The sequence below is a fragment of the Schistocerca americana genome, chromosome 1 (assembly GCF_021461395.2).
Source record: "Schistocerca americana isolate TAMUIC-IGC-003095 chromosome 1, iqSchAmer2.1, whole genome shotgun sequence".
In the NCBI taxonomy this organism is placed as follows: domain Eukaryota; kingdom Metazoa; phylum Arthropoda; class Insecta; order Orthoptera; family Acrididae; genus Schistocerca; species Schistocerca americana.
In genome coordinates this window covers 20,696,378-20,718,218 of record NC_060119.1, presented here as the reverse complement: position 1 = coordinate 20,718,218, position 21,841 = coordinate 20,696,378, and the positions used below count along the sequence as shown (strand labels likewise).

General features: G+C 43.7%; 1 protein-coding gene across 3 annotated transcripts in view; it reads right to left on the bottom strand.

Moving 5' to 3' along the window:
• The window catches only part of LOC124545827 (serine/threonine-protein phosphatase 2A 56 kDa regulatory subunit gamma isoform), a 327,568-nt gene that overhangs the window by 131,737 nt on the left and 173,990 nt on the right, over positions 1-21,841 (bottom strand). Inside the window, exon 1 of one of the 3 annotated variants that reach the window (XM_047124799.1) lies at positions 8,018-8,534. The exons of the other annotated variants lie outside the window; for them this stretch is intronic. Within the exon in view, the coding sequence (XP_046980755.1) occupies positions 8,018-8,294 (277 nt within the window). The 5' untranslated portion in view covers positions 8,295-8,534. Of the gene's footprint in view, positions 1-8,017; positions 8,535-21,841 lie in introns of those variants that run through there. 3 annotated transcript variants of the gene reach the window in all.

Here is a 21,841-nt window from a genome sequence, read left to right as displayed (position 1 = left end):
GCTATAACCACATTTAAACTGTCGAGACATTGTTTGTTGTTGTGGTCTTCAGTCCTGAGACTGGTTTGATGCAGCTCTCCACGCTACTCTACACTGTGCAAGCTTCATCATCTCCAAGTACTTACTGCAACCTACGTCCTTCTGAATCTGCTTAGTGTATTCACCTCTTGGTCTCCCTCTATGATTTTCACCCTCCACACTGCCCTCCAATGCTAAATTTGTGATCCCTTGATGCCTCAGAACATGTCCAAAAAAACCGGTCCCTTCTTCTTGTCAAGTTGTGCCACAAACTCCTCTTCTCCCCAATTCTATTCAATACCTCCTCATTAGTTATGTATTCTACGCATCTAATCTTCAACATTCTTCTGTAGCACCACATTTCGAAATCTTCTATTCTCTTCTTGTCCAAACTATTTATCGTCCATGTCTCACTCCCATACATGGCTACACTCCATACAAATACTTTCAGAAACGACTTCCTGACACTTAAATCTATACTCGATGTTACCAAATTTCTCTTCTCCAGAAACGCTTTCCTTGCCATTGCCAGTCTACATTTTATATCCTCTCTACTTCGACCATCATCAGTTATTTTGCTCCCCAAATAGCAAAACTCCTTTACTACTTTAAGTGTCTCATTTCCTAATCTAATTCTCTCAGCATCACCCGACTTAATTCGACTACATTGTTGTTGAGACATATCTTGGTAAAAATTCTCAAATTTGTTATAGTAGCCACATTCTTGTGGGTATTTTAATACCACACTTGCAATAGAAGCATAATCTGCCATACCCGTAGTATGGATTGTACAAGCTGTTTCTTATGCTGTAGATCTAATATTCCTAAAACTAACACTTTAGCAGGTCCAGTCGCGCAAGTGTTATTACATAAATTTCATACAACAGTCAAACTCCATGTATCAAGCACAAATTTAGGTTGATCTGGGCAGTCGACAAGCATACGTTGGACCCCACATACTCACTTCACAGTGTGTCAGTCGTACTGTCAGAATATACATTCATATTTGTACTTGGTATGTCCAATGCATTAACAGTTACTTTTGAAGGCTGAATCAGACAGCTGATCCACAAACCCATTTCCTAGAATGCCAGCATGGCTTTGTATCCAAAGGAACAAAATGATGGCACCTATTCTGTACAAGCCATGTAACAGCAGTCCGATGTCATATACTATGGGAAATTTTCAAAGGCATGTTCTTACTTCCAGGAGAAGAAAATGATTGCTTATAAGAGGTTCTCGAGTGGAGTTAATTTTCGGACAGTTGACAACCTGAATTACAGTTATTAATTCTGCTGCATAAATACTACATTCACACAGTATATAAGGGGCTTTGAGGAAACTATAATTGACTTATGAATATCCTTTTCCTCTATCTTTGGGCAATATCATGCAACGTATGATGGCTGGCCACATTTCTTATTTTTTAAAACCATTTCTAAGCACATACATTTTGAGGTTAAAGAAGAAGATTATATAACAAGGACTTTTGGGAGTCTAAATTTTTTACCCCTTATCAATAATTAATTACAAGTTGTTGAGAGCATATCTTCAGGGGAAGAATACTGCCTCCATCAGGAAGCTGTCTATCGGCCACATATGGGAAGCTCTCATTGCAAGTTAAACTTTGCCATCATGTACAGGGAAGGTGCAGTGACTTCTCTGTGAGACTACCATAATCTAGTGGGGTTAAGACGAGTTATGCACATAATTTTGTGATGAAAGTTCCATCTCTTCTCCACAGGTATTTCCAACCTGAGGTAAAAAGTCAAGTTCCCAAACATAAATAGCCATTAGTTGCTTGCTGTGTGGCACCAGGTAAACTTACTATTGAGTGAACTCAAGAAATGAGCGTAATCAATAACTGCCAAATGTTAGTGTTTTGCGTCTAATTCAGGGTGGAGGTGAACAGATTTGAACTCGTGGGAGTGCATAATCTGGGATTTCACCAACGAAATACGGTACATGAAATTTTTAGCACACATCTATGTTCTACACTTAGAGATCACATTCATTCAGCAGACTATAGTGATGAGGAGCTGTAACACAGGCAAAGATCACAGAAGCACAGTACCAATAAGACATTAGATCCTGAGGCAATCACAATTATGCTTACTGGAAAGGCAAAGCGGGTGGTGGTTAAAACAGACCCCTTAGGTTCTCTGTTATATAGTCTGTGTAGTTTCCTAAGAGTTGATACAGCTCTTAATTCTAAAGAACATACGGTTTTGTATAAAGATGGACCAGTTGCCCCAGAAGTCCCACTTCTGCAGTGTCACCAGGATATGTTACCATACTTTATGAGTCGGGGATAGACAAAAATACCAGAAGCATTGTTGAACAAATGCTCACAAATACAACATCGTTTAGTGTGATAGGGCATTTCTGTTCACTATAAATACAAATAATCCAGTGGACAACTTAGAAGCTCCACGAGGCTGTTCGCAGATGATGATGGTGTCCATAACAAGGTAACAATGGCATAAGACTGTCGCAAATTTCAGGAAGGCCTGGGGAGGATTGGCGATTGGTGCAGCGACTGTCAGTTCACCATGAACTTAACCCGATCTATTATGTTGGAACAACTGAAATAAAATGTTCAAACGTGCCTATGTTCTGTATTTTAATTTTAAAAACCTACCTGTTACCAACTGTTCGTCTAAAATTGTGAACCATATGTTTGTGACTATTACGGCGCCATCTATCACAAAGCGAAAAAAGTGGTCCAACTAAAACATTCATTCATATTTCTTTACGTACTACACGAATATGTAATAAAAAATGGAGGTTCCTATTTTAAAAAATGCAGTTGATATCCGTTTGACCTATGGCAGCACTATCTAGCAGGCCAACCATAGTGCCATCTGGTTTTCCCCTTCAAGCTAGACGAGTTTCGTTCTTCGCAGTTTTTTCGTTTGATGCTTATTTCGTGAGATATTTTGCCCAGTCACTATCCATGGACCACCCTGTATATTGCACATACATAGGTGAAGAAACCTACTACTGTACAATTACACTATTGGTGACAAATCACTCAACAAAGTAACAGTCACTAAAATACCTAGGAGCAACCTGAAGTGGAATGAATACGCAAAACAAATTGCAGGGGTAGCAGACTTCAGGCTGAGATTCATAGGAGAAATCTTAAGGAAATTGAAGTCATTCAACAAAACATTACAAAACAAAAATTTGACTGATTCTTGAGTATTTGGTTGTAAGTGTGGGACCCCTTACAGGACAATATAAATAGAAGAGAGATGCAAGATCCAATGAAGAACAGCATGAAACTTCCTGGCAGATTAAACCTGTGTGCAGGACCAAGACTTGAACTTGGGACCTCTGCTTTTCACAGGCAAGTGCTCTACACACTGAGCACTCAACCACAAAAAGCAAAGATCTTGAGTTTGAGTCTCAGTCCAGCACACACATGCTGAGAAGTTTCATATTGGCGTACGCTTTGCTGCAGAGTGAAAATTTCATTCGAGAATGGCAGGTTTTGTAACTAGATAGTTCAGTCTGCATAGGAGCGGGAGTGGTAGACAATGCAAGAGAGTTTGCGTGCACCACGCAGGATACTACTTTCTCCCACGTCTCGCCAAGTGAGCACAATGTAAAAATCTTAAAAATTAGACCCAGTACAGAAGTTTACAGAGAATCATTCTTTCCACGCGCCTTTGCAAATGGAACAGGGAAAGGGGAAGTGGAAAATCATAGTGCTGCCACAAGTACCCTCTGCCTCATACCAACAGGTGGCTCGCAGTGTGTCGACATTTATGTACACGAGGAAACAGTTATAATTTGCACGCTGCACTATACAGAGAGCCTCCCTTGTGGTGCTCAGATGTGGCTGAACACGATATTGCCAAGTATACCTGCATTCATATTCCCATGCAGTCCAACATCGAGCCACTGTCACATCTGAATGCACCACAAATCTGGATTCCGCACAATTCGACCAGCCAGCCAAATGGAGACCCACAATGAGGCCCCTTTCCAACTCTGTCAGGTGCTGATGATAAACACACACACACACACACACACACACACACACACACACGCACACACACACGTGTACGCCTCATTTTCAAGTCCTTCACAGCAATTGTTCATCATCTGATACTGTGCACACCCTACCGAGTCTGGTAACAACATAAATACCACTACTGCAGTCTCGTGGCTGTTCTAGCTGCAACTCTAATCATTTACAAACCGGCCTACCATGTGCGTGTATACAAAGGTAAACTGACATCAGACCACATACTCTGAGCTCTTCACTTTTTTTTGTCAGTCAATGCTACGCTGCTGTAGCACAGTATGAAAGGTTAGCTGAAAGAAATATGCCACGAGACAAACAGAAATGACAATTTTAATCAGAAACAATAATTACACTAATGTCACCACGATGTATGGTGGTCTTCTGGACATTACAAAATGCAGGACACAGTTCTTAACAGGGCATGTGATCAGCACAGACTGCACGCATGTTTTACAATGAGCTCCCCCCGGTGGCAACAAGGTCTGTAAGGAGTTCTTGTAGCAGGTTGTTTCATTGCTCCACCAGCCCAGCTGAGAAATGCTTGATGGCTACTGATGCACATTTATGTGCTGCAACAAATGCCACCAACGCATCCCACATGTGCTCAATGGGTTTTAAGTCAGGGGAACAGGCAGGCCGGTCCATTAATTTAATGTCTATTCGTTCCAACAGCTCCTCTATCTGTGCTGTTCAAGAGGTTGTGCACTGTCACCTCCTGTGAAAAATGCACACGAGAAAGGGGTACAGTGTCGCAGTAACGTCAATCGGTAACTGTACCATATTCGACTATTCGGAAGTCAGTATACCCGTGCGACTTCGTGCCTCCACTCGCCACAATACTTGGACCACCAAAATGATCAGAAACATCCCGGCAGATTAAAACCGTGTGCCAGACCGAGTCTCAAACTCGTGACACTCGCCATTCGAGGGCAAAAGCTCTACCGACTGAGCTACCCGAGCACGACTTATGATCGTCTCTCACAGCTGTACTTGTCAGCATTTCATCTCAAATCTTCATTCTGAAAATGATTAGGTTTGATAATGTTCCTGAGTGTACAACATGTTCCTACGTTCCCATACGAGGGTATACCCGGAGTCACTACAATGAGCAATACCAAAATCCTAGGCTCCATTCTTCACACTTTGTCCTCCTTCCAGTTTCTCGACGACACTCTTCCCCGTACGAAGTCGTACGAGTGTCGTCTCTGGGCTGTATTGTAATGAAGACCACCACCACCACAGTGCACCAGAACTGCATGCCTAGTGATGACACGGAGTCTTTCCCCATTCCTTCTACTGTCTCGTGTTGAGAGGCACTGACATCGTGTCGTGTGACATCCAGTTGTCTGTTGGAGACTGGCAGAACTATCACAAAATTCTCCCCCATTTTTGGTCACTTTCATCGAACTGTTAACACATTATGCTGCTGTACCTATCCGTGCTTAAGTTTTGTAGAGGAATACTATTTCAATGGTAGCTAAGAGTAGCCTAGTTGTAGGCAGGGCATAGTAACTCTCATATACACTGTGTAGGTGTCACAGTTATTGTCGGTTAGAAGTAGCTGCAACCAGTGGAAACTGGCTGCCTGGCAACTGGAGAACGGTCTGCAGGTTTGAGATCCTGGAGGAGGAGGAGGAGGAGGAGGAGGAAGACTGCTGCAGATGGCACTCTCATCCAGCTGGTAGTCGACAGGGAGAAACAGACAGCAGCAGAGGTGGCGTCGTTTGTCCGTACTTGGTGCTGTGGCCATTAGGCAATTTTGGAAAGAACATACTGTGTGTGAGATAAATATTTTGTATTCAATCTTACACACATTTCAGACATTATGGCAATGACCACGTGTGATGATTTGTCATCATATAAGCACTTGAATTCGTGATGTAAAAAAGATGCGCTGCAGAGAAATGGATTGCTAAGTCGACAATTATCTGAGCAAAAATGAGTTACATTAATTTAGTACAAACAACTGGAATTTATTTTCATCTATATTAAACACAGGAAATGTAGAAAATTTAATTTCTTTGTAACTGCAACAGCTCACGATTGTAATCTTAGTGTAGAATGAGTAATGGAATTAAAGTCATATTACTATTTTTGCAAATTTTAACAGGCTTCACCTGTCTGTTGTGTCTGTCATCCACACTGGACTTCCAGTTGGAATTGAAAACTTCATTTAATAGCCCACGGAACTTTGATAACTTGTTATGCAAATAAGCAAATATAAACTCTTATTCTAGCTATTTTTAAGTTCAGTCAGATCGTTACGTGGCAGTTGCACATTCAAGTTTGATAGCAGTGGCATAAAAAGGATCAGGAAGCATTAGGAAGCTTTTGTTTTTCCAGACATCTGCACACTGAGACATCACAAAAAACTAGGGCAGATGTATCCATCTTACATCACCATCTAAAATTGTGTGCTCGTTTGAAGAATGAGTATCTTCTCATTTAAGATAAATCCTGCTGTGGGTGGTCCATATCATCATCAGCCCAGGCAACAAATGATCCTGTCCATAAGCCAATTCTTTAGGATAACCTAATGTCCACCAAAATGAGACTCGCGGCACTGGATGTCTCCTGCAAGCAAATCTGTTTCATTATTAACAATATCTTACACACGAGGAAACCTCCACCTCAGTGGATGTAGGAATGTTCGAACAGGGAACACATGAGACACCCGGAGCTGTTTCGGCCCATTTTGCTGTCGCAATGGGGTGTTTGCGTAGGTTAATGACTGTGGATAAAACCTGGCTCAACATTCGTGACACTGAAACTAAGATACTGTCAAACCAATGGTGCCACAGTGGTCCCCACAACCAAAGAAATTCAACACCGGTAAATCTAGCAAAAATGAGTTGTCAGGTCCATTTTCTGAGAGAAAGAAAGAGTTCTGACGGTGGGCCATCCACACGAGGCCTGCAGCATAACCAGAAAGTATTACACCGACCTCCTCGACGAAGTGAAGGATCAGATTGAGACGAGACATCACGGGAAGTAGACAGAAGGGATCTACCGTCAAAGGCCGACCCGCTCTCTCACACATCCAGAACTGCGACCGCCGAACTGAAGATCTCACATTTCTAATTGGTGTACCGTGCCCCACCGTTCACTCGTATTGACTCCTTCGACCTTCCGACTGTTTATTAACCTAAACAAACAACTGCAGATGACATGTTGACAACAGTGAAGATGCCAAACACGGTACCGATAACTAGGCCGACTACCGATTAAGCAATTTTCTAAGAGCATTAGGCAGGGCAGGAGTGTGCCGAATAAATGTGTAGCACCAAAACTCAGACTATTATTTGTGCGTGAAGCCACGAACTAGACAAACACTTTCAGAAAGTGTTTTCATAACATTCTACATTCGACATTCACACAGTTTTCCGTCTGTCAAAAGCTTCGCTCGCTACTGCCCGTCTCCGTGTCACCGAGTGAAAACTTTTCGAGGCACCGTCAACTTTGTTCGACTGGTCTTGCAAGCTCTTTATCTGCTCTGGGAAAATTACAATGTCAATGGCAAGCAAAGTCTTTATTTTCTCTCTTTCAAATTTCTCCCTAGTTTCCTTCACTGCTCGGTCAATGTACAGACTGAGTAACGATTGGAAGGGGGAGAGGGAGATAGGAGGAGAGGGGAGAGGGAGGTGGAGGAGAGGAGAGGAAAGGGAGGGAGGGGGGTTGCTGTACAGGAGACACTGACAGCTCGGTAAGCAAGCGGGCAGGGAGGAATATTGGCAAAGGGAGGGAAAGCGAAATGGCAACAAAAGGTCAAGGAATGCACTGGTAAAGCAAGAGTAGAACAAAAATATCTTGGTCGGTGTGTATGGCAGAGTAGTAGCGTAGCGCACACGTGCCACAGAGTGGGGTAGGGGAGGGGAGGGGAGAGCCAGCATCCCAGCGCGCGCTATCGACCGGGCGCCAGGCGCACCTGTTCCTGGGCGCGCATCGATTGGCCGGCAGAGTTACCTAGCAGCGGGGGCAGCTGCCTGGGCATCGCCTGCCCGTAGCCCAGCACGTCGGCGGCGGAGCGCGCCTCGCCGGCCTTGGCCATGGCGCCCCCGCCGGGCAGCCCGACGCCGACGCCACCACCGCCGTCCCCCCCTCCGGCCGTCCCCGGGTCGGCCGCCGCCACCAGATCTAGGCCGCTGTGGAAGCTGGGGCTCTTGGGCAGGCCGAGCGCCGACGTCGAGTTGTCGCGGTAGAACATGGCCCTGGTGCCGGGGCCGCCCTCACTGTGCACCATCGCACCATCCAGTCGCCGTGGTCGCGGCCGCGGATCGATGGCCCCGCCGTCTTCCCGGCCTCCGCCCTGCTGCTGCTACCGCCGCATGTCGCCGGCAGCCTGTGCCCGTGCCGACGCCAGAGCCGCCGCCTCGCAGCCGTGACGCACCAAAAGGCGGATCGACGTAGTCTCGGCACTGAACTGAACGTCACGTTCCACACCGCTCGCACTCGCGACCGCGGCCGACACCTTACTGCGTTGCACTGGTCGCTGGCTGGGTAGTTCCCCCGCTAGCCGCTGCGCGGCGCTACTGCGCGAGGACACTGAGCACAGCGCTCCGGGCGGCACGCTCGTCAACGACCTCCAGACATCTGTCAGTTTATTATTGCGTACGTGCCGCGCTAAAATTTGCAACTTCCGTAAAAGAACAGAAAAACCGATGACATTTGATGTTTGCTGCTTCTCTCGTGTGTCACGTTTCCAAAAACCGTTATTAAAAGATCGACATCGTACCAGAAATACGTGTAGGTTGAAAAAGAACGTGACCGCGACAGTTACGTCCCGCCTAAGATTTGCCCACACGATACCACTTTTCCCGAGAGGAATCACTGAAACAACAGAATAAACGCACGAAAAATAGCTGAAAGAACGCACGCGTTTTCGTATCCAAACGTTGCCTCATTGCGCAGCAAGCAATTTGCTATGCACTGATTTCTTTGCAAGGCAATTTGTGCTGCGTTCATTGTGATGAAAGACGACAGAAAAAACCAAAGAACGCGACTGTAGGTAAACCAGAATCTAAGCAACAGCGGTACGAGAAATACAAACTGAAAGCGAGATTTAAGATTTTCTCCTTGGGAAACTGCAGTGATAAGGCTGGTAATAAAATTTCGTTAGCTTGCAAAGCAGGTGTTGACAGATGTGAAAATTACCGAACTATCAGTTTAATAAGTCACAGCTGCAAAATACTACCGCGAATTCTTTACAGACGAATGGAAAAACTAGTAGAAGCGGACCTCGGGGAAGATCAGTTTGGATTCCGTAGAAATACTGGAACACGTGAGGCAATACTGACCTTACGACTTATCTTAGAAGAAAGATTAAGGAAAGGCAAACCTACGTTTGTAGACTTAGAGAAAGCTTTTGACAACGTTAACTGGAATACTCTCTTTCAAATTCTGAAGGTGGCAGGGGCAAAATAAAGGGAGCGAAAGGCTATTTACAATTTGTACAGAAACCAGATGGCAGTTATAAGAGTCGAGGGGCATGAAAGGGAAGCAGTGGTTGGGAAAGGAGTGAGACAGGGTTGTACTCTCTCCCCGATGTTATTCAATCTGTATATTGAGCAAGCAGTAAAGGAAACAAAAGGAAACTTCGGAGTAGGTATTAAAATTCATGGAGAAGAAATAAAAACTTTGAGGTTCGCCGATGACATTGTAATTCTGTCAGAGACAGCAAAGGACTTGGAAGAGCAGTTGAACGGAATGGACAGTGTCTTGATAGGAGAATATAAGATGAACATCAACAAAAGCAAAACGAGGATAATGGAATGTAGTCAAATTAAATCGGGTGATGCTGAGGGGATTAGATTAGGAAATGAGACAAAGTAGTAAAGGAGTTTTGCTATTTAGGGAGTAAAATAACTGATGATGGTCGAACTAGAGAGGATATAAAATGTAGACTGGCAATGGCAAGGAAAGCGTTTCTGGAGAAGATAAATTTGGTAACATCGAGTATAGATTTAAGTGTCAGGAAGTCGTTTCTGAAAGTATTTGTATGGAGTGTAGCCATGTATGGGAGTGAGACATGGACGATAAATAGTTTGGACAAGAAGAGAATAGAAGCTTTCGAAATGTGGTGCTACAGAAGAATGTTGAAGATTAGATGCGTAGAATACATAACTAATGAGGAGGTATTGAATAGGATTGGGGAGAAGAGAAGTTTGTGGCACAACTTGACAAAAAGAAGGGACCGGTTGGTAGGACATGTTTTGAGGCATCAAGGGATCACAAATTTAGCATTGGATGGCAGCGTGGAGAGTAAAAATCGTAGAGGGAGACCAAGAGATCAATACACTAAGCAGATTCAGAAGGATGTAGGTACTGGGAGATGAAGAAGCTTGCACAGGATAGAGTAACATGGAGAGCTGCATCAAACCAGTCTCAGGACTGAAGAACACAACAACAACAGCTTGCAACGGGTGACTTTTATACCAAATTTGGATTACGCGCGATTCTAGAAGTCGGTCGGCGGGAGGGGGCGGCTAATGGTGGTGAGGGAGTTTGGGGGAATGGAATATTTGCTAAACAAAAGGAGAGTTGGGGGTCCTCCACCGACAAACTGGTAAAATTTGTTGTTTCTTAAAGTAGTTTTTGGTAATTGTTGTGGAGTTGAGGGTAATACAAAACTTATTTTAACACGGGAGATTTTATAAATTACATAAAACATAACAAAGTCAACTTACAACAAATAAGTTTTCATTAATTTTCTGGATACAGACGACGACATGAATGTAAAAACTTGAACTTGACATGAATATAAAAAGAATTCTGTAACAAAATTCACTGGATATTTCCGTGTTCTGCCCAATTTGTCATGCTCATTCGTCTCTGCTTCTTTTTACTGAATACGTCAATGGTATTTTCAATGTCCGTATCTCTTTCTTTATGGATATTTGCAAGAGCCAATCCAATTAGTCTTACCTCCCCCATTGTGTTACGCAAATAAGTCTGTATTCGTCTCAAAGTAGAGAAGCTCCGTTCAGGAGTGCTTGTGGTGACAGGAATAGTCCCAAATATTTGAAGTAAAAGATACACATTTGGGAAAAACTGCTTGTCATAGTTCTTTAAAGCTTGAGTTGCTGTTTCAAGTCTTTTACTTTCATCAATCCACTTTTTCTTCCATATTTTCAGCTCTCCTTCCATTAAAAGCGAAGAACTTTCCAAAAACTGTTGATATTTCTTGAATGCCTGGATCACTTCGTCCGCACCGTATTTTAAACAGTATGAAGGAATAAGACCTTGAAGTGGTAATATGCTGCGAAAATCTTTGAGAAATCTTGTTTCTAGATCGGCAATGAAACGATCCACAACAGGTAAAAATACTGTTCGCCTGAAGTATTCCTCGGCGTCTGAAGCGGGAACGTTGTCTCTTTTGGTTTGTGTTGAAATAGTTCTTGGTATTGCTATTACACTTCCAATATCTTTTGCCAGTTTAATAGCGTCTTCAAGAATACTTCCGAATTCTATTTCCGCATCCATCCTTAGATAGTTTAACACATCAAGCACATTATTGACATGATTTTAAGGGGACCACACCGTGGTTCTGGTCGAAAAAAACTCGATTTTCGGTTTTCATCATATTTCGATAGATTAAGATTTTATTTAATACTCAAAAGGATTTTGCTGAAAAAAATTTTTTTCGAGCATTTAAAGAGCATTTTCCTCCCACGTGTGTATGTGCCACGCCCACTTTTCTGCATAAATTTAAATGTTTATATCCCCTACATTGTACGTTCTGGATTTTTTTTTTAAAACCCCAGTGTGTGTTAGCTATCCTTGGAATGCAACGGTCGGTATTCTTTTGTTTCTGCTGTTTGTAAACAACACGCTTTCAAACACGCGGTTAGTTTTCTTCGAGTGTAATTGTGAATAGTTGTTACAGAAAACTTGCAGGTATACAGTGGGCCGGCAATTAGGAGAAAAAGAAAATCTGGAGGCAACGAGGAGAGATGGTTGGGCCATATTTTTCCATGTCTTGAAAAACAGCATCACCGTGAAATGGATCTGATCACCCAAGGCGGCCACAACGTTCCTGCTGTTAGGGGTGTTCGCACAACTGATGAGCGGTTTTCAGATTCCAGCTCGCCCTGCAATTCGCTGCTTCGTGCTGTTTTGGTGCCGACACGATTCGCAAGTGCGACAATCGGTTCAGCAGTGACTTTTCCAGCTGTCGTCCTTTTATTTTTAGTCATCTTCAATTACCATCTGTCACGATCATATAGGACACACCTCCTTCCATATTGTGTGAGACGACGACGATTTTCCGCTCTCTCTGCGTGCGATATAAATCCTCGATACGGTGCTTTTCGAATCAGCAAAGACTTGGGCTCCCTCGATTACAGAAGCATACGACCACTAACAATTTGCCCACATTCGAATTCACTCATATCCAAGACAATCACTCGCCATCACACAATACGCTGCTCTGACCACGACTGATGCCTGCAACGGCACAGGTGGCGCTCGTGGTCAGACGACGACGCAAACTGCGGGCTCGGCTAGCATCTGTATTTATGTTCCAGCACGAGTTTCTCACGGTGTTTCCATACTTGTGCCCCACCCCTGCATTATTCCTGTCTTTGAAGATACCCTGCAGGAAGGTTCTTAGTCGTCGTATGAAGCTTAATTGTCAACAGGTCAAATTTATTTCATTTTATACAAAGTTATTTACCCGACTTCAATCTGAAGACATTATATATAGCTTAACATCGTCGTACTCGACAAATTCGGCAACTCCATAAACCACACAATCCACTAAAACGGAAGTTGTGTTTCACAATTTTGCATTTTTGATTCCGCAATGTACGTTTCAGTTTCTACGAGCTGAGACATTTGGCGCAACATATCGATGTAGTTTGGAGGCGCGTGCGCATGGAAGCAAAATCTTTTAAGGACGGTATCACACCATCACATTTCTTTGTCAAAATTTATATGTCAAATATCTTTGTTCAAAGAAATTTGATGGTGTAATACGGAAGTTTGTCAAATCTCGGCTGTCGTCAAATAAATCTAGGGCAAATGGTTCAAATGGCTCTGAGCACTATGGGACTTAACATCTGAGGTCATCAGTCCCTAGAACTTAGAACTACTTAAACCTACCTAACCTACGGACATCACACACATTCATGCCCGAGGCAGGATTCGAACCTGCGACCGTAGCAGTCGCGCGGTTCCGGACTGAAGCGCCTAGAACCGCCGGCCACCGCGGGCGGCTAAATGTAGGGCATCGTCTTCTGTTCACTGCAATGTGAAATGCGACCGCTGGCGTCGCTACAGCTATTTGACGTCTCTGTAGTGTGTTTAGTTGACATGGCTTCAAAGTTGGTGCGCTCCTTCGCCTTTTTTTCTTTTTAAATAAACTTTATGGACGGGGGGGGGGGGGGGGGGGGGGAGAGAGAGAGAGAGAGAGAGAGAGAGAGAGAGAGAGAGAGAGAGAGAGAGAGAGCAAGGGACGCATTGCATGCTATTAATTGTGTGCTGATGGGCAGGTGGAATATGCTGCAGGCGACTTCACTGCCACAGCCATCCACTTCTACATCTGGAAACATCCAGCAGCTTTTCAGCAAGCCGGAATAGAGGATGCGGTGACACACTAATATAAAAAATTCTTTCTTAGTTTTCCATTCTACTTTATTTTTGAATTCTGGATGCCACAAGTTAAAAAGCGTTTCGTCTGTTTCGTACTTTTTATTAATTTTATAGTTGTTATAGAACACTAATTCCATTAATTAAATTATCAAAAGGAAAAATAGTTCTTACTGCCCATATAGTGAACAGAACATTTGTTTACCTTTTCATATTTCCCCCTTCAATGCCTTCACACGTTTCTGGAATTATTTTAATGCGCAATGTGATATTCGAGTGCTGCGTTATAAATCAGAGTAGTTCTCTCCTGTATCAAGAAATCCCAGTGTCACAGTTTGCCTGTCTTCTGCACAAATGGCATTTCTCAAGAGAGTACTCTGTTTTGTAATGCGAGAGGCCGCTTTACTGAGCAAATACTGAAATACACTCTCATCCATTCGTGATTTATATATATATATATATATATATATGACTTGACGCCCTCCACTTGCAGCTGTCGTATGAAATTTTGCTGAATGCTTTTATCATCTAGACGTAATACCTATGGCCTCACACAAGTTGTTTTATTTTTTCCGCCGCTTTTCTTCCAAACACAAACACAATGAACTGTGGTGCTATCAACTGCAGAGCATAATAAGAAGTTGTTGCCCGCCATCTTTAAATCTGACGAAAAATATGAGGGCAGTGTGTGGTGTCACCGCCAGACACCACACTTGCTAGGTGGTAGCCTTTAAATCGGCCGCGGTCCGTTAGTATACGTCGGACCCGCGTGTCGCCACTATCAGTGATTGCAGACCGAGCGCCGCCACACGGCAGGTCTAGAGAGACTTCCTAGCACTCGCCCCAGTTGTACAGCCGACTTTGCTAGGAAAGGTTCACTGACAAATACGCTCTCATTTGCCGAGACGATAGTTAGCATAGGCTTCAGCTACGTCATTTGCTACGACCTAGCAAGACGCCATTACCAGTTACTATTGATACTGTAAAACATGTACCGTCAAGAGCGATGTTCACCAATTATGGATTGAAGTTAAGTATTCCAGCAGCTACGTACGTTTTTTGCTAGTCTCATTTCCTTGACCTGTTCCAGACCTCACGCCAGCCTGCGTGAGCTAAAACGCGTGCCTTTCGGCTTCCTCTCATAGTGGGTTGGCTCTCTTGCCAATCCACAACACAGCGTAATGCGCCTTTTAAGCGCCACGTCGAAGATGTTTGTCAAAGAAGTAAGACAGTAAGTGGCGTGGAACGGTGGGCGGCGACGGCGCTCGCTGGAGGGGGCCACGTCCTGGCCGAGGGGCGAGGGGGAGGGAGCTCTGGAAGGCATAGCGGTAAGAACCGTTGCGTCACTCGGCGAGCTTATCCCTGTGATCAAGTCCTGTATTCGATCACTATTACGTGAGAATGCACAATATCCGACAGTTCGGATGTCCGCGAGGGCAAATACTGTTTGAAGGTTTTTGTTATTCTCGAAGTTCCAGGTGTTCCAAAGTCCACATCCTGATTGATATGGGCACTATTCACATGCAACGCTTCTTCCTCTGACGAGCAATAACAAGTGACACACAATTGTCTTTGTTTTCGAAAAGAAATCCTCCTTGATGAACCTCTTGTTCTGGATAGGTGTAATATTTTTTTCTTGTGACAAACTTGTCGCTTACGTAATTTGTTGTTGGGCGTTAAATACATCGCAAGTTGTATGGGTGTAGCACTTTGCTGGGGACAGTAGCGATCGACCGTTCCGAGACACGTCAAGTCGCAGACACGGCGTGGCTTACAGTGTTCTGCTTAAAAAAGTTACCCCTGTAATAATCCCGGACTGATTTCCACAAGGACATTTTCTCTGACAACAAACACACTTACGGAACAACTTTTCTTCGCAGTTTGATATTTGTGTAATTCGAACGAAGACTGTTCTGGTTACTGTTTGTTACCTTCTCCGCTCTGGTTGTGAGGGAAAAACCTGGAATAGCGCGAGGGACGTCCGATAAATAATGCGACAATTTCTTCTCGGCAATTTCGGCTTAAGAACTGCAGAATTTGTTGCGTGACTTGGTCGAATAATCACGCTTCAGACTCTACACTCTCGTGAAGTTCCGATGGGTGTCGGCGCTGTACGTAGCTTTCAAAATAGCGTCTCTAACGGACAAGCGTTCCGAGCAGAGCCGTCATTGAGTTTCTTTTGGAGGAAAACCGAAGCATCGGAGATATTCGTAGGCACTTGCAGAACGTGAACGGTGATCTGGCAGTGAACAAAAGCGCGGCGAGTCGTCGAGCGACGCGTCTGTCACGACCCCGACGAGGTCGCGCAGACGTGCCCGGCCGAACACGGCTGTGATTCCTGCAGTGTTGCAGCTCCCGGACACACACACACACACACACACACACATTCCAGGTGACGGACAGATCACAAGCACCTCGCTGCACAACTGGTCGTCTCTGTCGGTGATGGTGACAATCGCCCACCAGTTGGGGCACTCAAAAGTGTGCGCCCTCTGCGTTCCTAATCGCCAAACAGAAGACCGTAAACAGCAACGAAGGGCCGTCTGTGCGGAAATTGCTGGCGTGGTGCCGCACCACCTCCTCAGCCGGCAGTCACGGTGACGGTGACGGCCTTCTGGGACCACGAGGCAGTCGTTCTGCCCGATGTCTCGTCTCCCCTCACGGTGCGAGGGACTGTGCTAACCTCAGGAAATTCAAGTAATGATTTCGACATGTTTGTCGCCACAAAAATTCAAACGAACTATTACTTCTCCACGGCAACGCACGGCCTCACCCGAGTCTGCGCACCCGCGGGGGGCTCACAAAACTTTGCCGAACTGTTCTTCCCCGTCCATCCGACACCTTCCGACTCCCAGCTGTTTGGCCCGATGAAGGATGCACTCCACGGAAAGGAGCGCGTGAATGATAGGGAAGTTACTGAGCGAGACGGGTTCCGGTAGAGTGGTACGGTGCAGTCAAACAGGTCCTCCCAAAAAGGTGGCGTAAGGCCGTCGCACTCGACGGAGATTATGATGAAAAACAGGGTTTTGTGCACAAAAGAGTAGGGAATGACATCGTGCATTGAAATGCTGAATAAAATCAACTTATTTAACGCATTTCGTAGTTACAAACGCTTTGGTAATTCGGCCAGTTTTAGTGTGTGCGTGGCCTAAGTAGGCAGTGGTGGTCTAAAAAGTTCTATTGTCGACAGACTTCTTATTCGTAAGAGACAAGCTCAAGTTTTTGATATTACAACTCCTGAGTTACAAAGTAATGTGTGCGAAAGTTGTGGCTCTCTCTCTAAGATTTACGAGAGCATGCTGAACGTTATAAACCCAGCGACGAATGTTTCCGATGTGAATACAATGCGACCGCTGTTTGCATAAATATTATGTTCGTTTTTTTCTCAACAAGAGGACAAAATCTACAGATTATGTGTGTGTGTGTGTGTGTGTGTGTGTGTGTGTGTGTGTGTGTGTTGGTGGTGGTGGTGATTTGTGGGTTAGCACACTACGCATGGTCATCAGCGCCCATAAATGTATGACTACTGCAGTCGATATGTCCGCGAAGACGTGAAAAAGGAAAACAAATTGCCTTGTTCAAAATACACGATGTATTTCGAACGCAGAGGGCTCATTTTCATTTTCAGGTGGTTGATCAGTCTACAGAACTTATTTCATTTAAGAAAGGTTACTACTGGTCTGTTTCCACCAGTGGTTAAATAGTTTTTAAGTACATTAATATGCTATTCTTTGACTTGTCAAGACATCAAACAATTTTAACTAATAGCGGTGATATACTAGTATTTAATTAATCTGTTCCTATGGCTACGACTTCATTTGGACACCATGACCATTTTCGAGCTACATGGAATACATACAGATATTTGTACAAGGTTTTCGTACTTTTCATCATCATCATCATCATCATCATCATCTAAGACTGATTATGCCTTTCAGCGTTCAGTCTGGAGCACAGCCCCCTTATAAAATTCCTCCATGATCCCCTATATTCAGTGCTAACATTGGTGCCTCTTCTGATGTTAAACCTATTACTTCAAAATCATTCTTAACCGAATCCAGGTACCTTCTCCTTTGTCTGTGGTTCATGGTGTGGGTTCCTGTAGTCATGTCCTAGTTCATGAACCACGGGCAACGTATGAGTGGCCAAGTAAGTGGTCCCGACAGTGGGGATACCAGTTACCTTGGAATAAGGCTGGGCATCTCGGACATATTCTGAGTCGTGTTCACCTTTGAGCTCATACGGCAAAGACTACCAAATCCACCGGTTAGTCCCTCAACCGTTAGGGGTAAAACCCAATGGGACTCGGGGCAAGTACGGCTAGCAACCCGCTTCCCTGGTACTTTAAATATGATGCTGGCAACAATCGTACTTTTCATTAGTTATAAATTACTTCATAATTTTTACGTTTCACTTTGGAAGTACTTACGTTCTTAGAACATCGTTATAGCTGGTATGTCAATAAGCTGATGGGGTTTCATTAATCTTCAGCTGCTGGGCACCGACTTTGAGATACTCTCTTCGTTTTTAAAAACTGACAGCTGCTGTTGACACCTTGATAACAACATACTATGGTTACATTTCTGCTATATTAATCTATGTATCTGTGTGGAATCTAAACATGGTCCCAACAGTGTCCGCCTGCAACTTTCAAAGGATATTCTATGCTAAGATCTGACAGATTGGATGGAAAAGGCCGTGTGGCTATTTGGTTTACAAACCACTAAGAAATAAAATAGAAGGTGAAGCTTCCGTTTGGTTTGTGGGGCGCTCAACTGCGAGCTCATCAGCGCCCATACAAAGTCCCAATTTTTACACAATCCACTCTATCTACTGTCACAGATGATGATGATGACGGTGGTGGTGGTGATGATGCCAACACAAACACGCAGTCCGCGGGCAGAGGAAATTCCCAACCCGGCCCGAAATCGAACCCCGGACCCCCGTGATCCAGAGACAGCAACGCTAGCCTCTACACCACGAGCCGCGGACGTATAAGGTCTTCCCTAAGATATAACAGTCATTACATCTGACAAATCGATCTCAAACTGCACACGAGTTGGGGGCAGGGATTACACAGCTAGAGAATGTACCAACTTACTGATAGCGATAAAAGATAATCAGCTGATTGTAATGAGTGATTGCTCACACACTTTAATATCTCATCGCTTTAAAACAATTGTTACATTTCATCGCTTTAAAAGACAGTCAACAGTGAACATTAAACTATGTTCTCCTAGCACTGCCAACATTTCCAACTGGGCACTTCCAATCGACCCACTAGGTTCAGACCATCTACCAACATTGCTAACAATCAATAACAATTACACAGAGCACCACGATGTGCATGGACTATCAAAATAAGCTCAATGGGAAGTTTACAAGACCAGTCCACTAGAAAGACACAAACACGTGCTGACGCTTGAAACCTCGGGGCAGGAAGTCGAGTTCCTGTCGTTACGCGCTGTGTTAAGTGGAGCTGACAGTTACAATTTCGCTCATTTATAGCTGAAATCAAGCATTGATTTTCACAATTCAACGAATTGTATTACTACTCTCACACATGCAGTAGTGCAGTTAACCTAGTTTCTCCCACATTTCTGATAATAAAGCAGTGGTTATCGTGTGGTGAAGTTGAAACGTATTGACAGTTCTTCTAACAAGCGACAGAATGACTTCTTTACTGAAAACTTTTTTTTGCATGTGAATTCTTTAAGTTCGCCGCTTCCAGAGACGTGGAAGACAAAATAACAATTTCAAACGCAGCATTAGTTTTCTAACGATTCCACAAGAATGTGTGTGAAATTCTTTAGTAGGCTTTAGTAAGAAAGTAAATTCGCATAATGTCATGTATTTACACAAAATAAACACGTAGTCTTCTAACTTTTGCTTAATCCAGTACAGATACCGAAACGATATCAATATAGGAAGCATAATATATTACAAAACGTAGTTTATACTGGTGTAATGAGCTAGATATTAACGACGTATCGTCCCAAAATCTTAGTCATTCACAAAGTTTTACATCCAAGGACCAACATCTATATAAACTTTCAAGTTATGGAAATACCTCTGCAAGTATTTTAAAGTCATTCACTTACACAACAGATTTTCGTCACTTTACCTAATCTGTAGGATACAAAACAACTATCTAATCTGAGCATATGTGAAGGTCTTTACTTCTGCATCAGGTAAAAAGCACAACATTTGATCTGTAACAAAAATGTCATGAATTGTTCACTATATATGTGTAATGACACGTTCGGCTTCGTGCCCCAAGTCACGTGACTTGATGCTGGTTTCAGTAAAATGACGTCACGCGCAGTCTAACAAAACAGTCGCGACAGGGTCTTTGGTTAGCAATCGAGTAAATAGGATTGCAACAGTTAATTTTTCTTTTTGTGAAATGCAGAAAAAAAGTTATTAGGATAATGCATGTCGAGTGTGTTAAATAAAGCAGGGCCGAAACTCTGCGTAATCTGAACAAAGAGTGGCACAATAAATATGGACAGTGGTCCATTTGGGGAGGGGAGGGGGGGGGGGGGAGGCCTCCTCCCTGTCGTGGGGTTATGCAACCGAGAATTAAAAGGAGAGGAAGCTCGCCTGAACATGAGTATACATACTGAGCAAACGGCGAGCTCTGAACTGGAATGGAAGGGAAGGAAGAATTAAAAGAGAAGACACGAGGTCGTCATTCGACAAGACCAGCAACAAATAACGAAGGAAGTAAGGCGTTCGACAACACTCGACACAGGCACGTCTGACAATGCCCCCCTTCCTCGCAGGGGGACCTGGAGGGCGAAACTGGGTAGTAACTCATTTAGCACACGACTTATGCGAGAAAACAGTAATATACCAAGGGAAAATCCTTCGCAAACAAATGTACAGCTAATATATGATCAAAACAAAGATAATAGGTATCACACTAATGCAGTAGGCACGTTTTATGTATTTGTTCAGGAACTTAATGGTAACGTAGGTAAATACCACCCCATGGCCTTAGGGAAGATACTATTTACCTCAGATTCTGAGCACAAGCAGAAAATCCCGAATCTCAAGGTTGTGGGAAAAGCAGAATTCGTACTGATTTATCAACAAGTGAGGCTGCAAACAAGTTTGTGGAGGACAATCCGCTGCATCATAAACAGATGATAACATACATACCAACCACATAATTCATAGGCAGGGAGTTATTAGGGATGTAGATGTCGAACTAACCGAGTTAGGGCTGAAGGACGCTATTCAATCTACAATTATAGTCATCAATGTGCGCAGAATGATCAAGACAATAAATAATTCAGAAACTACAAACCACAGCAACATATGTGGTTACATGTGCATCCCGGTTCCTACCAGAATATGTGACAATGAAGTGAGGCTGTGTTTTAGACGACTTCGATACGACCACCTCAGTACCCAGTGACAGTCACAGACAGCCGAGTGCACAAGTGAAACAGTGCGCCACGTCCACTCGACGATATGGTTCATACCGTCGAGAGGCACCTGTCAGTCCTGCCCAGTACATCTCAAACAAGGAGAGATTAAGAGAGCCTCAGCTACATACAATATATCCTTTACGGAAGCTGAAGAATATGTAACACTACGACATTATGCTTGCTGTGGCAGGCAATCTTGGTAAGAATAAATCTGAATGGGAGAAAGACTACCCCCTCCACATGACAAGCATTCCGCACAGATACAAGACAACGTTCACCACAGAAGGCCATAGCAAATAAAGACTACGACAACTCCAAGTTCTACCTCCTATTAAATAGAATCCATATTCACCACGATCACAAACTCCTGAACCACAACAGGTTCATACATCAGGAGGGGAGTATAAGAACACGGCGATAATCTAACAGTTGGTGGTTGGAATAACAGATCTAGTAACACAGCTTATCTCATTAAACAAAGATAGTTTGGCCACACTAATATATATAACATGGTAGCTTCGATAGTATAAAAAAAGTAAATATGGATTAGAACAGACATGGGCCATACTTACGCGTTACTCATATGAACAGAATAACATATTGAAGTTCTCCACTGGACTGCCAGTTACTTATGCTAATAGTGTGTCGTTCATGCACGAACTTTATATTAAAGACTACCCTGTCACTGTTATAAGTGAAAACTGGATTAAACCAAACATGTCTATTAGATGTCGAGAATATCCAGTAATAAGATCGGATAGAGGGG